Consider the following 18,149-nt stretch of genomic DNA (forward strand, 5'->3'; position numbering starts at 1 on the left):
ATAATATAGATGTTTATATGCTAAAATATTACCATGACTCTTCGCATCGTGTCACTCGGATATCCAGCCCCCCCTCCTTATAATTTCCATCGTGGTATGATCCGAGGATGTTTTCTCTTTTTTTTACATTTGGGTACTGTATAATAAGGTCTGTGTCCAAAGAAAGAAATTTTCACATCGATATATAGCCTACTGTTTATCCTTAAAATGAATAATAATTGACTTGTATCAATATGACAAGTATGACCCCTGCAAGGAAAGGTGATTTGACACCTGAAGAGAGAGTAATGCTACAGGTGGCTGCTACAGGTACTGGAAAACACTTTTTAGTTTTCTTCTGTTTTTGTTGTTCTTTTTACATTCAGTGTATCTTAATGCTCTAAAAATAGGAACAAACTCTCTATAAAACTTTATACAGGTCATTCATTGAATCTATTTGTTTGGTTGGGTGTTTATTTAAGCCTATTTGTTCAGCAGAACTGTTTTCAACACTAATAATGATAAGAAATTGCCAGAAGTGGCAATTTAGCATATTAGAATGGTTTCCGAATCACTCTAATATATGTAGGCTATGTATGTATATGTACTGTGTATATTCTTTCAAAAACATTTCAAAAATCTTATTGGCCCCAAACTTGAACAGTATAGTGTTAAAGGGTTAGTTCACCCAAAAATGAAAATTCTGTCATTTATTACTCACCCTCATGCCGTTCCACACCCGTAAGACCTTCGTTAATCTTCAGAACACAAATTAAGATATTTTAGTTGTAATCCAATGGCTCAGTGAGGCCTGCATAGGGAGCAATGACATTTCCATAAATATCAAGATCCATAAAGGTAACGTTACTAAAGACATTTAAATCAGTTCATGTGAGTACAGTGGTTCAATATTAATATTATAAAGCGACGAGATTATTTTTGGAGAGCCAAAAAAATAAAATAAATAACGACTTCGTATTTACAGATGAATCAGTGTATCGAATCTGCTGTTCGGAGCGCCAAAGTCACGTGATTTCAGCCGTTGGCAGTTTGACACGCGATCTGAATCATGATTCGATACACTGATTCATTTGTGCTCCGAATCTTCATGAAGCAGTGTTTTGAAATCGACCATCACAAAATAAGTCGTTATTTTATTTTTTTTTATTTTTTTGGAGCACCAAAAATATTCTCGTCGCATTATAATATTAATATTGAACCACTGTTCAATACATGTGAGTGTACATCTCACATGAAGATTTAAATATGTTTTTAGTCCCTTTATAGGTCTTGAGAGAGGAAATGTCATTGCTCCCTATGGAGGCCTCATGGAGCCATCGGATTTCAACTAAAATATCATAATTTGTGTTCTGAAGATTAATGAAGGTCTTACGGGTGTGGAACGGCATGAGGGTAAGTAATAAATGACAGAATTTTCATTTTTGGGTGAACTAACCCTTTAAAGTGCCAGTTTCATGCTAAACACACTTTGATATTGTAAAGAAAAAGATGCAAGATTTGTTCACATTATCCACTTCATCTATAATTTAACCAGTTTAGTTAAACTTTCTGCTGGTCTTTGAGCTGTATTTTACTGAATCTTAGCATAATTAGAAAATGGTAGATAATAAAACTGTTGAAAATACCGCAGATATAATTTAAGTGTCTTCCTAGACACTATAACTACAGTTGGGTATGTAGACTGTCTAAGGGAATAAAATGGTGGATCATCATGAAATGATGCCTAATGTTTATTTTTTAAACTCTAGACTGTGTTCTCTCAAAAGGTGATGTGCAAGAGGCCACCCAGCTTCTCAGCAATCCAAATGTGCGTGTTAACTGTCTGGATGAGGTAAGAACATAAAGATGACAAATATGGGTAGTAATTTACAGGCCATTAAGCACCATTTATGGCTCATTGGGATTCACCAACTGGAACACAACAAAACATAAAATCAAACAGGGTTGCTGGCCAAACACAACCCAAACTTAATGTTACTTATATTCATGTTTATGTTATTTTACTGTAGCCTTCTTTCTTAAACACAGACTGTACACTGTAAATAGTGGTATTATGTAGTTGTTTTCTGATGATCAGCCGTTATGTAAACAAGTGCAGTGGCTGGTGGGCTGGTGAGGTGACGGCATATGTTCTGCATTGTAATTCAGGCATATGGCAGGGACTCTTGAGTGCCGGATGTGGTACTTAAAGATGTAAGATGGTACTTAAAGAGGTGTGATAATGGAGACGTGCCACTAGATGTAACCTACAGACAACTTGTGGTCCTTTTGGGGCCAGAATGATTAGAAACAGCAGTTGATAAGTGTTTCCCACCTGTCAAAATCATATGTGCTGCATGTTCACTTTGCCACCAACGCAGTCTTTCAACTTCATCCAAGGAGCAACAAAGATTATGACTCACTCTGCTCATGTCACTCTCAACAAGTGCCAGCGTTTTGTCAGAATCACCATACTGCAGACACATTTCCTGGATATTCACAATTTGTGATAGGAATGAACAAGGCTAAATGTCATTTGCTTTTGAGTCATGCAGATGAAAAGATTGGTAAAAATTATTTTTTTAAAGTCTTTTCCCTCATATCGTTTCAGTATGGCATGACCCCTCTCATGCATGCGGCCTATAAGGGTAAAGCAGACATGTGCAGACTGCTGCTGCAGCACGGAGCTGATGTCAACTGTAATGAGCATGAGTATGGTTATACTGCCCTCATGTTCGCTGGCCTCTCAGGTAACCTTGCTCTAGTAATGCTAACAAGTTTCATTTTATCTAATGTTTCTTTAACCAGCAAGGTCATCTATTAATGAATTTTTAAAGTAGTCCTGGCATTAGGTTGCACAGATAGCAGTCATGAATAAACCACAGAAGTAAGAAATGTGTTTAAGCATTAGATGAATGTCATGGTTTCATTGCTTATATATATATATATATATATATATATATATATATATATATATACACACACACAATGTTGGGGTAACACATTACAAGTAATGCAAGTTATGTAATCAGATTATATGAATGTCATAGTTTCATAGCTTATATATATAATATACACAGTGCGTGCAGAAGTGCAGAATTATTAGGTACGTTGATTTTCTGATCGTATTTTTTTTCCAGGCACATCTTACCAATTCCAAACCACATTAATCTTAATAACTACTATTAATTTTGTATTTAATCATTTATAAGTGATATATAATTGTTCATGAAGGCTGGAAATGAAAATGCCTTATATTCAGGTGTGCATAATTATTAGGTACATTTTCTTTTACAGATAAAATGAGCCAAAAAAGACATTTAACTCAGACTGAAAAGTAAAAAATTATTAAATGCTCACGAGAAGGATGCAATACTAGAAATTACAGTTAAGGAATGACCATTGGACAGTGAAATGCTCATTGGGTCAGCAGGGTCAGACAAAAACAGGTGGAAAAGAAAAGACACATGTTAACTGCAAAAGAATTAAGAATTAAGGTGAAGAATTAAGTGTGAAACCATCAGGAATCCTTACTTGGCAGCAAGTTTTGGGAGTTCACTTTTAGTCCATCTCTGCAAAACAGGCTTTCAGGGTAGGAGATGGACTAAAAATTAACTCCCAGAACTTACTGCCAGATTCTGGAAGATAAATTCTTCAAACAGTGGTACAAGAGGATGTGGTGCTGGTCCTTCAAGAGTCACTCTCAAACTGTCTCTCTATAAAGCCTATAAAAATCAGTCTTCATGTATTTCACAACACTTCAGCTTATGATTCTGATTAAGAGGGTGTATTTTTTTTAGGATTCTTTACCTAACCTAAGTCTCTGAGATCCTGACACCTTGCACCTCTGGAGACTCCAGGTAGGTTGCAGTTCTGGAAAATGGTGGTGCTGGAGACTAAAGGGTTTTTGATGGTTTCACACTTAATTCTTCACCTTAATTCTTAACATGTGTCTTTTCTTTTCCACCTGTTTTTGTCTGACCTTGCTGACCCAATGAGCATTTCACTGTCCAATGGTCATTCCTTAACTGCAATTTCTAGTATTGCATCCTTCTCATGTGCATTTAATAATTTTTGACTTTTCAGTCTGAGTTAAATGTTTTTTTTTTTGGCTCATTTTATCTGTAAAAGAAAACATACCTAATAATTATGCACACCTGAATATAAGGCATTTTCATTTCCAGCCTTCATGAACAATTATACATCACTTATAAATGATTAAATACAAAATTAATAGTAGTTATTAAGATTAATGTGGTTTGGAAATGTTAAGATGTGCCATATATAATATATATATACATACACACACAATGTTGGCGTAACGCATTACAAGTAACACAAGTTATGTAATTAGATTACTTTTTTCAAGTAACGAGTAAAGTAAAGCATTACTTTTAAATTTACAACAAAGTATCTGTTACTTATTTGGATCAGTAACGCAAGTTATTTTGTTTTTCCATTTATTTACTGACACCTCTCCTGTCCCCATGTTGAGAGAAATTATGAGTAAGGGGCAGAGGCGTTAAATGCGCTGTGTGAACATAATGGTTATTGTAGTATCGTGTCCAACCGTATTTAACCATACAAATAAGCAACAGTGACTTTGGATAAACATCATATTTGTGTTTTATTTTTTTCTTTATATTGCTGAATTAAGCATATTTAACTTCACCCTCTACTCTACAGGCGTGAATTTGCATTTCCTTTAGCCTGAGGCTTATTCACTTTTGGTGTGAAAGGGCCTTTAAATTTGCCAAAAATAGAACTTTTTTTTTTGTTTGTTTTTAAAAAACAAACAAACAAGCCCAGCCTAGGTGTGAAAACAGTGTGTGTATATATATATATATATATATATATATATATATATATATATATATATACAGTTGCATGAAAAAGTATGGGAACCACTTGCAGAATCTGTGAAAATGTGAATAATTTTAACAAAATAAGAGAGATCATAAAAAATGCATGTTATTTTTTTATTTAGTACTGTCCTGAGTAAGATATTTTACATAAAATGTTTACATATAGTCCACAAGACAAAAAAAAATAGCTAAATTTATTAAAATAACCCCGTTCAAAAGTTTGCGAACCATTGGTTCTTAATACATTACCTGGATGATCTATGACTGTTTTTTTGTTTTGTGATGGTTGTTCATGAGTCCCTTGTTGGTTTTGAACAGTTAGCATATACAGAACTACAATTTATCAAATTTTCCCAGCTCATCTAAAATAATCCCACAGGTAATGCTGAAATTACAGAGATGATATTAGATGCTGGAGCAGAGACGGATCTGGTCAACTCAGTGGGACGGACTGCTGCTCAGATGGCCGCCTTTGTGGGTGAGAGATTCATATACATATGCACGCCTACTACTTATTAATGAATAAATCACTTGAAGACTTGCTTTCTTTTCCACCCTGTGCAGGTCAGCATGACTGTGTGACAGTGATCAACAATTTTTTTTCTCGTGCGAGGTTGGAATACTACACCAGACCCCAGGGCTCAGAGAGAGAACCTAAACTACCCCCCAAACTAGCAGGACCCCTACACAAAATCATCATGACTACTAACCTCAATCCTGTCAAGGTAGAAAATGCCAAGTGCATTTATATAACTCGGATTTCAAGCATCGGTAAACTGCCACGTTCACACAAACCGAACAATGTTAGTGGAACACAGCAATCTATGCTTTCATAACACTGACCCATAAGAATGCCATACAAGGTCACATGACTGAGGGAAGCATCAGTTTGCACTAACCAACACCCCTCCTGTTTTATTCCATCTAAATATATCCTTGTGATATTACAGAGCAACAACAGGCCATTTCAACACAGGCCTGGAATTCTGCATATCTCTTATCTCTGATAAACACATCTTCACCGCATATTATATAGAAAATGACATGACTGAAATGCAAAAATAATCACAGGTGAGGTTATGGGTTTTTTTTTTTGTTTTTGTTTTTTACAAATTGCTAGGACCCATTTCTCAAAATGGGTACACATGAACATAAGCGCAATGTATGTGGGCTAAACTGTGGATCATTGTTCATTGCTTTGGCACAAAATATATTTAATGATTACTTGTTTCAAATTACTTGAATTCTTTTCTCACTCAGACACAACCATCATCAAAACTCTATGTACCTACAGGCCAAATTGCACATTTACATACTCTTTTCAAAACTGTTAAACTTAAGTTCAAACCCCAACATAATATAAAACGGAATAAGACAGCAATTTGCTACATTTCAACTGTAATACCATATTAATCTATTCTAAATTTAAAAAATGAAATACTATCAAACAGTTAGGTGTAGGTAAATAACTACACAGGTGTTAATCATTCAGTTTCATTAACATGTATACAAACAGAGACAACTTAGTTGTATTTTGTACTGAAATATACAATGGACCATGTAACATCCCTGCTGAAAAATTCAGCATAAACCAGCATGAATTCCATGTTGGTCCAGGCTGGTTTATGTTGGTTAGAGCTAGTATAGTGCTGGTCTAGCTGGTGGACCAGCATAGTCATGCTGTTATCAAGCAAAACTGAGCTGGTGTAGCTAGTCCACAGGAACCAGCATCCCATGTTGGGCCCAGTATGCAAAACATACCTTGCATGACCAGCAATGCAGGATTTTTCAGCAGGGATACTGCAGTGAATTCTAAACAGTAGAGAGCTCTCATTCTTGTTTTATAAAGAAATGTTACAGAAGAAAACATTGTGTAATGCTACCTGTTTTTTAGGTCATTGATTTATGAGGCCGAGGACAATGATGGTGCACTTTTATACGTCTATCATTGAGTCAATATTAACCTCCTCTATCACCATCTGGTATGCTGCTGCCACTGCTAAGGATAAAGGCAGACTGCAGCGTGTTATTCACTCTGCAGAGAAGGTGATTGGCTGTAGTTTGCCATCTCTCCATGACCTGTATACTTCAAGGACTCTAAGGAGGGCAGTTAAGATCGTGGCCGAAACCTCACGCCACAAAAACAGTTTTTTTCCAGTTGCTACTGGCCTTATTAAAACTGCTTCATATGTATTACACTAAACACACATTAATAAGACTGCAAGCTGCGCTTACACTAACTTTTTAAATTGTGTATTTTTATCATAGGCATATTTAATTATTATTTATGTTATTATCTAAATTGTTACTCTTCTTTTTATTTCTTAATTCTTCTTAAAGCAACTGCATACCAAAGCAAATTCCTTTTACATGTTGTACTTGGCAATAAATGTGGATTCTGATTCTGAACTAAACCTTTAAATGACATGTGAAGCCATGTATGGTAATCCAAACTCAGAATTTATCCTCTGCATTTAACCCATCCAAGTTAGTGCACACACATTGGGAGTAGTGAACACACACACACACACACACACCTGGAGCAGTGGCCAGCTTTTTTTCCTTTATTTTCTGTGGCGCCCGGGGAGCGATTGGGGGTTAGGAGCACCTCAGTCATTTCCTGCCAGTATTGAGATTCAAACCTGTAACCTTTGGGTTACTAGTCTGAATCTTTAACCATTAGGCCACTACTTATTAACTGCTATGCCAAGCTGAAAGATGGTAAGAAGAATTGTGTGAAGAGTTTTGATAAAGTGACCCAAGTATTGAGGGTCCTTGCAACTGTAAAGGGCACAGAGAGTAGTTTAAAACACAGTTGGTCTAGTATAGACTTGTGTGTGTGCTTTGCAGATCTCAGATGGCGCATGTGTGCGATATCTCATCTGTCTCACATCCAGTGATTTCTGATGAGTAAGGTGTCTCAGCGGCACACTCAGCAGGGATCAGTTAACAGAATCATGTAGCGTGAGAACATGTTTCCTCCATGAAACTTGCATTGTAAGTAAGGCTAGTGTCCTCTGCCATATTCACTTCCCATATTTTGGGGCCCATTTTTCCATCATGCTTTTTTAGATGGTGATGCTGGTGAAGGAGAACCCCTTATTGGTGGACGTGGTGGCCCTGGAGAAGTGCTACCGTGTGATGGATCTGCTCTGCGAGCAGTGCGTGAAACAGGAGGACATGAATGAGATTCTGGCCATGAAAATGCACTACATCAGCTGCGTACTGCAGAAGTGTCTGGCCTTCCTGCAAGAATGTGACGACAAACTGGATGCCCTTTTGAAGAGGTGAGGTCATCATTATGATCTTTGAATCTTAGATGGTCTTGCAAATGGAGTCACAAAATTATATATTTTTCTTCTGCCCAAGACTTTTGAAAGGAAGAGATGGTGATGGCTTTCCTCAGTACCAGGAGAAATTCATCCGTGATTGTATCCGGAAGTTTCCCTATTGTGAGGCAACCCTTCTGCAGCAGCTGGTCCGAAGCATAGCACCTGTGGAAATTGTCAGTACACTTTTCAATAATAACAAACCAACATCTTTTAATTTAACAAAGGGGTCATATAATGTAGAATCACTTTTTAAAGGGTTAGTTCACCCAAAAATGAAATTTCTGTCATGTCGTTGTTTGCATGCGTGTGATGCTGACGCAGGAGCCAGCCAATTAGCGTTCGGAAGTAAACACGGAAGTGCTGAACTGTGTTCACTGCATCAACTGCGTATGAGACTGACAGGGTAGAGAAGAAATTGTTGAATAAAGTCGTTATTTTTGTTTTGTTTTTGCGCACAAAAATGATTGAACCACTGTAGTCACGTACGTTGACTATTTTAACAATGTCTTTACTACTTTTCTGTAGTTATTACGTCTAATTGCGTTGCTTTGTATGGGAGATGAATAAACCTCTCGGATTTCATCAAAAATATCTTAATTTGTGTTCCGAAGATAAACGAAGGTCTTACGGGTTTGGAATGACACGAGGGTGAATAATTAATGGCAGAAATTTCATTCAATTATTTTAAATTGTAATAATATTTTAGAATATTACTGTTTTTGCTGGATTTTTGATCAGATTAATGCAGCCTTGGTGAGACTTCTTTTTTTAAAATCTTACTAACCCCAAACTTTTTAACTGTAGTATAGATGTACATAACTTGCTGACTGATGCCAAATTATAAAAATGTGTCAACATTATGTTTCACAACCTCACTCTTGTTTCCAGGGGAACGACCCCACAGCCTTCTCGGTTCTGACCCAGGCATTGACGGGCCAGATGGTGCTTATGGACACTGAGTACTGTGCTACTTGTGGGGAGAGGGGTGCCAACAAGAAGTGCTCCTTCTGTAAAATGGTATTATATATTATATATTTCCTCTTGAGTAATCATGATATCATCATATCATCAACATTTATTCAATTAATAATTACATTTTTATAATTTTGCAGCCAAATAATAAACTGTTAAAATGTTAGCAACAATTTATTGTACAGTTAATCTTACATAATGATCATCCGCAAAGTATAGGCCTAGTAATAATTCTATTTAGCATGTAGTTTCTGTTGAGGCAAACATAATGTTCCACATCCTGTGTCACCATTACCTTGGATTGAACCTATAGCTTTTGAATGAACAGCCCATTCTTTAGGATTCTTAGGGAAACTCTCGTCAATATAATGAGTGTTGCTGAAACACTCTGTTTTCCAATAATGATGTCATCTCTTTACAGGTGGTCTACTGTGGGCAGACGTGTCAGAGGCTGCACTGGTTCACCCATAAGAGGCAGTGCAAATCCCCTGTGCAACAAAGAGATGCTCAGTTCAACAGCCAACCAAAACTGAGAGAACTCTCTAGCAATGGTATGTTTAGCAATGTTAGCATATTAGCACGCCAGTGGTTAGTAGGTAAGAATTATTTGATTTGCTTGAGTTAGATCTTACTGAATCTCTGTTATAACTTGAGCTCCGCTTTTCTAGAAAGCCATGTCATGCATGAGATGTTACACAAGACACAAAACACATGTGGTCAAACATGTCCATCTATATATACTTAGCACAGTAGAATACAAAAATGCTCCCAAAGCCCTGGGTATACTTCTTTTTTTTACACGTACGCGAGTATACGCACAGTCAAACGCACAGCCTTGCAAAGTATACTTCATTTCACTTATACACATGCGCAGGCCTTTGATGCATGCACAGTTTTGAGCAATCTCTCGCCACGAGTTACAACCCATATAATCACATTTGTATTCCTTCATGCTAGAGATGTTCAAGTGAGGGTACTTTCTAACCTCTTCGCACAATCTCTCGTCTATGTAGGCCTCCATCGTAGCTGTAGCTTGCATGTGTTCCGGTCTGTTCTGTTTATGCAGTTTTTCTTTGACTACCTCATGAATTGATGCCCCCAGGGCATGATTGCCACCTTGTGGATAAAAGAATTACTGCAAAAAAATTAAATGTGGATGTGCGACCTGTGCTTACAAGTATGTGAGGTTACAAAAATCTGGGGGTGCACATATTCTTCTGATGACGAAATTTGCGTCACGTGCACTGTACGCTGACCCTCGCATACGTGTAAAAAGTGAAGTATACTTTCAGCTTTACAATAACTATATTAGTGTCTTTGGAATGCAAATGAAGATCTTTTTTCCACAAGAGGTTTGCTTTTGTGTGTCATTCATGTTCGGTTGAGCTTCTGTTTATGTTTACTGATCAATGTTTATATGTGAATAAAAGCCTAAATTAAATCTGTTCATCATCTAAAGCAATCGAGTCTCTTCAGAAAATTTGGACTAAACCATTCAATTCATATGGATTAGTTTTATGAACTTTTTGAAGTGTCAAAGTTTCAATTGCGAAGGCATTCTATGGAGGGTCAGAAAGTTCTCAGATTTCATCAAAAAGATCTTCCTTTGTGTTCCGATGACGGACTCAAGTCTTATGGGTTTGGAACGACATGAGGGTGAGTAATTAATGAAACCAAGGCCTAAACTATGGTAGTGTTGTTCTTTTTGTAAATGTTTTTTAAAATGAAGCTTATTTTATGTGTTTTTCTGTTTCATCCCAGCTGATGACAGTGATGCAGAGAAGGCTGCCAGCTCCATGCTGGCTCTTTGTCTGGGGTTTTCAGAGTGTGTACTTCAGCACAGTCCTTCTGATGAACACCATGAAACCTCTGAAGATGATCCTCGTGCTGGACAGGACTAAAGAACAGAACGATGTTGGCTGTCGTTTCTTTGACCAGGTTAACTCCCTTGAGCATCGAGTTCAGGCTCTGCATGCTGTGCTGTGATTGGAGCTCTGCATTCTATAGGACACTTAAACCATGATACAGAAGTGTTGGACTGTATACTCATTCTGAGCTGTGTAAGTACCACACAGACGACTGCACATGTAGAGCGCGTGAAAACTACTGGCAAAAGGACGTCCTATTTGGACATCTGTTCTCAAGACACAAATAGAAAAGCTTTGAGGATTTTCTTTACCACATGAAGTGCTATGTAACATTTGGCCCTCTAGTGGTTAAATACAAAACTGCATGCATTTTGTGGAAGAACATTGTTTAGGTTGTGCTTTGGCTCTGCGTGACTTTGCAGATGAATATGTCCCTTCACAATTGATTACATGACAATTTATCTGTTCAATAAAATATCTTACTCACCTGTTGAGTAATAAAAACACCATCTCTGCATCACTTTTACAGCATTTTAAATCCCTCAGTTCTCGCTATCTCTGAAAAGCCAAGTAAATGAGCTTTTTTTTCTCTTCTGTGTTGCTTTTTTTAACAACTGATTCCCCCGAGTTTTTCCTCAGAGTTGACATGTTCCATGTCAACCTTTCACACGCATTGTGACAACTATCCTATGCCACTCCCACACTATACACACATCAAAGTAGCCGGAGAAACTTTTCTCTATTTACGGATATGACGAGACACGTACAGCGAGTGACGTATGTATGCGATTTTCGCTTGAAAATATCCTGCCTGGTCCAAAATATATACAAAGGGTAAGACAAAAACACAACATTTGGAAGAAGGGTTGATGATGTATTGACTAATTATTTAAATTTGTTAATTTTTTTTTTTTTTTTTAAGTTACATAGTATAACTTTAAGTCAGACCCTTTTTACCCTTATTTCTTATACACTGAAAAAAAATTGGCATAGAAACAATTTTTACTCAGAAATTGCTTGTAAATTTCACAAACAGTTACAAAGAATCAGCAAGTAACAAGTTTTTGGTCGTTTGTAGTATATCTTTCCTATTTTTGCTGGTTTCATAACATGAGTTTTTTACTCTGCTTTTTATTTCTCACATAAGTAGTTCATATAATTCTGAAAGCCTAATTTCATCTAAACATTACAGAGCTTTTTCCATTATTAAATAAAGAAATGGATGCATTACATTCATAATTCAGTGGTTTTGCCACTAGAGGGCAGCGTCCAACCTCTTTAGATCAAGTGTGATCTCAAATTTAGCATCAGTGTACTATTTACTTAAATTTTGCAATATAATATCATACATGCTTTAAACTAGCAGATTCACCTTGTTTATTACAAACTCAAACCTCTTTCAGGTGAAATTTTGATCACAATAATGATCACCAAATTAAAAGGTCAAGTGACAATGTTTTTGTTAAAAAAAGTTTTTTGTATGTATATATTATATATGCAACATCATTTTTCATCATTAATCAGTATATACCAGCATATTCTCAGAAAAATGTTTGGAAAACTTCCAGTTTAAGTTATAGCTGTAGTACAGTGAGTTTTGTGCAAGCAGGGATCTCCTCCATGGACTTTCCCACACTTGGTCCTGTTGCACACATCCTAAGGCACTCGCTCAGAATTCTATAGACGGCTCTGTCTGTTCCTGAGCGCTTTGTTCCCAGTCTCCACATCCCCTCATCCCAAGGGACTATCTCACCCTGTGGGCCAAACGAGGGTCTATTTAGCACACGCTTGTCACGTCGCATGTCAATATACCCATAACTCAGTGCCGTAACCTCTCTGTTTCCCCTGAGATTCATCCCTCTCTTGTCTCCATCTATGAGCATGTCACGGTCATTACAGGTGCATGAAAGGACTATCTCAAATATCCGGTTTTCAGATGCAGAAATTAGCGAATGCCGCATCGTATCGCATGACTTTGATATTCCTCTTTCAAGCCCCGAGGTTGCATATTCAGTGATCCCCAATAAACCCCCCCTCACCAATATGACTAACAGTGCTTTATAGGTAATAAGAGATCATTTTGACAGCAATGGCTTTTGAAATACATTTTTTCTTCAAAAAAAAAAAAAAAATCCTGCATAATATTAAAGTGTTTTTCATTCAAATCAAAGACGTGTACCTGTGGGCAAGTGCAATGAATTAATCGTAAATGCCTGAGGAGAGACTGAAACTAGACACTTTTGGGGGAGCCACACATTTTCGGTGGAAGAAAGTGAGCATTGGGCTTTTGTGTTTCCTCCATGTCATTTGTGTTATGCACATTCATTTGGTGAGCTCATCGGAGGCACCTGTTTGGATAATTTTGGGGTAAAATAATCCAGGGCTATCCTGTTTCATGGGTTTTGTCATGCATGCCCATACTTTACAGCACTCACTGAAGCTGAATGCATCAGGTTCACATGTATAGGATCTAAATATGCTTGAAAACTCACACCTCTCTTTTAAAGAGAGCAACATCCTCAGCACAGTATCTCTGTTTGAGAGTGTTGCAGTATAGAGTTTGCTCTGTTAAGCTTGCATTCATTTACATGGATGGAATGTATCTTTTGAGGTACACAATGGACTTTTCCTATTTTCTAAAACCAGCACTAATAGAATAAAAGACTAAAAGATTTTTTGCATGTAGTGACATTTTTTTTTCATACTGCTAATTAAATAATTCTTTGTCAAAATAATAATAAAATAAATCCACCTGCAAAATATGGAAATTCAACAAAATGTAGTTCAAGAAAATCCACCCATCCAATTCACTTGTCCTGTGTGGGGTCACGGGAATTCAAGAAAATGTTATCCAAAATTGATCTTTGTTTTAAAGGGGTAGTTCACTCAAAAATGAAAATTTTGTCATCATTCACTCACCCTCAAGTTGTTTCAAACCTGTATAAATTCCTTTGTTCTGCTCTATACAAAGGAAGATATTTGGAAGAATGTTTGTATCCAAAAGTGCGGCATTTGCAAACACTAAAAACCGGTGGATGGAGGATGCCGTGATCGGAGCTGTGTTTGTTGTGTGTTGTGGGTATCATGATAACGGAGGTGGAATGTAAACGCAATTTACACGACTGAAAGAGCAAAAAGTGGGGCTAAGAGACGAAATCTCCTATGACAACTTTCAGAATTACATATCATCGAGGGGGAGAAAAAAACACAACTTTGCAGACAACAGGTAAATGCCGTTATTGCTATTTTCAATGTTTGTGAAGTAAATGTTTACACGGCTTATTAAAAATACCGGTGTTTGACATGCGTTTAACCAATCAATGTACACTTACGTCACTGATAGTGCTGGTTTAGATAGTAGGAGCTAATTTGGATGGGATCTGCTTAGTTACAAACATTCTACCAAATATCTTCCTTTGTGTTCAGCAGAACAAAGAAATATGAGGGGGAGTAAATGATGACAGAATTTTCCTTTTTGGGTGAACTATCCCTTTAAAAAAAAAAAAGTCATTCTGTTCTCAGTGTGTGGATTGAATTGTTCAAGTGTCTTAATGTTGAAAACAATGAATTGTTTTTCAAATGCCGTCATAGACAAATGTGTAAACTGTATTTTGTTTTACTTAGGTTATATAAAAAAAAAAAAAAAAAAAAAAAAAAAAAAAATATTAAGTTGAAACTAATATTTAAAAGTCAGTCAGACTGTAAAGATCGTCAGAGTAAAAACTGCACATTCACAGTAAGGGGGTTTTGGTTTGAAGTGTTACTTCCATTTAGTTTGGCGAGTTTAGACCAAATGTAATGTATAAATGTATTTTAATGGTTTTCTTAACCATTCATTTAAGTATTAATAAATAAACAGATAATAACATAATAAAATCGTCAGCATTGTTCTAAAATGTTCTCTCTTTTTTAGATTTATTTAATAAAATTATTTCGTGTCAGGTTTCCACGACAATTGGCTCACATTAAGATATTTTTTCATGTGGATAATGAAGAATAATGTTGCTGTAGGTGGGCGTGCTGCCTGCAGCGTGAGGACACGCCCATTTTCAGCACACTTCAATATTCCACTCTCTGCTGCTGCTGCTGTTCAAAGAATGGGCGGGTATATAAACATGCACGAGTAAACAGGTAGGTATTATCATTCTCTGAATTTTCAAAGAGACAGAACCGAACTCCTTTGCAATGCCCCTGAACACATGCGAATACCAGCTGCTGTTTCTGCTCTGTTTTCTGATGAAAAGCTGTCATGCTTTCAAAAATGATGCCACTGAAGAGTTTTATGGGCACACGGTCGCATCATCTCACGAGACTCCGAACAACGCCTCTTTAAATCGAGCACGCAACGGAGGAAGACGAACGGAGAGCCGAGACCAAAACGGTACGTATTTACCATTAAGTGTTTCCTTTTGTGTTTATGATAAACTTTTGTAGATCCATATTTATATCTATCTATCTATCTATCTATCTATCTATCTATCTATCTATCTATCTATCTATCTATCTATCTATCTATCTATCTGTCTATCTATCTATCTGTCTGTCTGTCTGTCTGTTTAACCTTAAAACGTAAAGCTTTTAAAACTATTTTAAACTTTCAGACAAGGCTATTATATTACTGTAGTAGTTATTTAAAGAGATAGTTCACCCAAAAATGAAAATGTTGTCATTAATTACTTACCCTCATGTAACCTGTAAGACTTTTGTTTGTTATCAGAGCACAAATTAGGATTTTTTGATGAAATCTGAGCGCTTTCTGACAGCTACGCAACGGACACTTTTCGACACTTCAGAGATCGTAAAACTAATCCATATTAATTGAGTGGTTTAGTCCAAATTTTCTGAAGAAACACAATCGCTTTGTATGATGAACTGATTGAATTTAGGCTTTTATTCACATATAAGCACGATAACTAATGAGGTGCATTCTGGTGTGTTACGCAGCACGTTTGAACTTCCACAAGGTTTGTTCTCGCGCATCAAGCAGGTTCGGTTGAGCTTCTGTTTTTGTTCGCCAATCAATGTTTATATGTGGATAAAAGCCTAAATTAAATATGTTCATCAGATAACGCGATCAAGTCTCAATTCATACGATTAGTTTTATGATCTCTTTATGAACTTTTTGAAAAATCAAAGTGTTAGTTGCGTAGCTGTCCATGGAAGGACAGAAAGCTCTCAGATTTCATCAAAAATATCTTCATTTGTGTTCCGAAGATGAACGAAAGTCTCGAAACAACATGAGGGTGAGAAATTAATGACAGAATTTTCATTTTTGGGTGAACTATCCCTTTAAAGTATTATGTATCGTGTAAAATGTTCCCATAATTCCTTATCCATCCACTGATTTTTTAAAGCATGAAATGTCCTTTGCAGAACAGCACCAGGTCGGTTGCAGGGAGCTGAGGTCCACTAAATACATATCCGATGGCCAGTGCACAAGCCTGAATCCCGTAAAGGAGTTAGTGTGTGCCGGAGAATGCCTACCCACCCACTTGCTGCCCAATTGGATCGGTGGAGGTCACTACTGGAGCAGACGGGATGCCCAGGAGTGGCGCTGCGTCACTGACCGCACACGCACCCAGCGCATTAAACTCCAGTGCCAGGACGGCAGCACGCGCACCTACAAGATCACCGCTGTCACATCCTGCACGTGCAAAAAATACACGCGCCAACACAACGAGTCCTCTCATGCACCTCAGAGTCCCTCAAAGGATCATCCACTGCAGAACCCCAAGAAGAAAAAAAGCAAAAATAAAAATTTAAGGGTTAATTCTAAAAATGAATAGAGCTTCTAATTGATTGAGAATGAGCCATACTGATGCAGATTTGACCAACACAACCCTGCTCATGGAAGGAATGGGACTATAGTATGAACTACTATGACACTGACTTGGACTGCAATGATGTACAGCTGTTTTTCTTGCTATTTTCAGATTCTTTGATGACCATGCATAAATGTATGCATATGTGTGTGTATATGCACTTTTTGAGTGTAATATGGTTAATGTTTTGTACAAATAACCTGATTACATGAAGCAATTATGTACAAGACTACATTTGACAGACAAAAGTTGAGGGGAAAAAATGATAACTATAGCTATGTAAATATTTGCATTTCATGTATGTAGTAGTTTTTGAATCTATTTTTATATAATAGTTGTTTTATGAATATTTCAAGTTGACATTTACACAGTTAAATTCACATTAATACAATAAATTAAGTAGCTTACATATGCTGGTTTGTATCATTTTGAAGCGGAGACCACTGATTGTAGCTCAAGGCAAGGTTGTAGAATTACACGGACAGTCAGAAACTCTAACAAATGAGGAATTAGTTCAAGAAGCGAGTTCTTTCTCACTGTGTTCGTAACTCTACGCTGCATTGTTGTGAAGGGCTGCCCTCACCTGCAGGCACATCAGCTACTTTTTGGCGGCAACATGTTAAAGCTGCTTCATTGTATTCCGTATCCTTTCACTCTGCCATTCTGAAAGTCATGTTGCCGTGCCTGAGGTTATATTCCCAAGTTATGAATCAGATTCCTTGTGTTGTGAATCCAGGAATCCAGAGGAAGGTGACACTGCACAGGTAACATTGCAAGTCACTGGAGGATGAGAAACTTTGTGGGTCCTGTGAAAACAATAATAAAGAAGCATACAAACTTTATGTAATGTCAGCTTTCCAAATCAAGATAATGCTTTCCAGTTTTGGATGTAAGATGCATCAGAATGTCAGCGAACAGACTGTGCGGTCCGTGGGTGTGCCGAGACTAAAGGCAGGTAATATCATGAGTCTAACGGAAGACGTCTTTAAAGGATGTCTGGTGTCTCTAGTGTGTTGACAGGTGCAGTCAGAAACGGGTGCTTTTGTCACAGCAAGTACTGATTCTCCATCTCTATAATTATCCCTGACAACAGATTTGCCTCTAGAGAGTTTGAGATGCAAGGACCACCTGCTGTTATTTATAAGCTCAATTACCAAATACATTCCCTAAAGAACGGGTTGCTCTGATCTACAAAACTCGGCATACTCCCACTTATGGCATTCAAACACAGGCTTTTCCTTGGTAATGTTTTATTTGTTTACTCAAGATTCTGAACTGAGAAAACGTCATTGGATTTCCCAAAGTTTATAA

At 37.1% G+C, this 18,149-nt stretch overlaps 2 protein-coding genes across 2 annotated transcripts; both read left to right on the forward strand.

Moving 5' to 3' along the window:
* The first annotated feature begins 37 nt into the window (after window positions 1-37).
* LOC125274816 (ankyrin repeat and MYND domain-containing protein 2-like) lies at window positions 38-11,705 on the forward strand. Its single transcript, XM_048201302.1, has 10 exons — window positions 38-309; window positions 1,767-1,831; window positions 2,591-2,729; window positions 5,224-5,322; window positions 5,409-5,569; window positions 7,917-8,131; window positions 8,214-8,349; window positions 9,065-9,193; window positions 9,570-9,699; window positions 10,910-11,705. The coding sequence occupies exons 1-10, from the start codon at window positions 234-236 to the stop codon at window positions 11,047-11,049; spliced, it is 1,290 nt and encodes a 429-aa protein (XP_048057259.1). The 5' UTR covers window positions 38-233; the 3' UTR covers window positions 11,050-11,705.
* Window positions 11,706-15,153: 3,448 nt separating this feature from the next.
* On the forward strand, window positions 15,154-17,247 carry sostdc1b (sclerostin domain containing 1b). Its single transcript, XM_048201305.1, has 2 exons — window positions 15,154-15,397; window positions 16,390-17,247. Exons 1-2 carry the CDS (start codon window positions 15,202-15,204, stop codon window positions 16,800-16,802), a joined length of 609 nt encoding a protein of 202 aa, XP_048057262.1. The 5' UTR covers window positions 15,154-15,201; the 3' UTR covers window positions 16,803-17,247.
* Window positions 17,248-18,149: the final 902 nt, after the last annotated feature.

The sequence above is a fragment of the Megalobrama amblycephala genome, linkage group LG9 (assembly GCF_018812025.1).
Source record: "Megalobrama amblycephala isolate DHTTF-2021 linkage group LG9, ASM1881202v1, whole genome shotgun sequence".
Lineage (NCBI taxonomy): Eukaryota > Metazoa > Chordata > Actinopteri > Cypriniformes > Xenocyprididae > Megalobrama > Megalobrama amblycephala.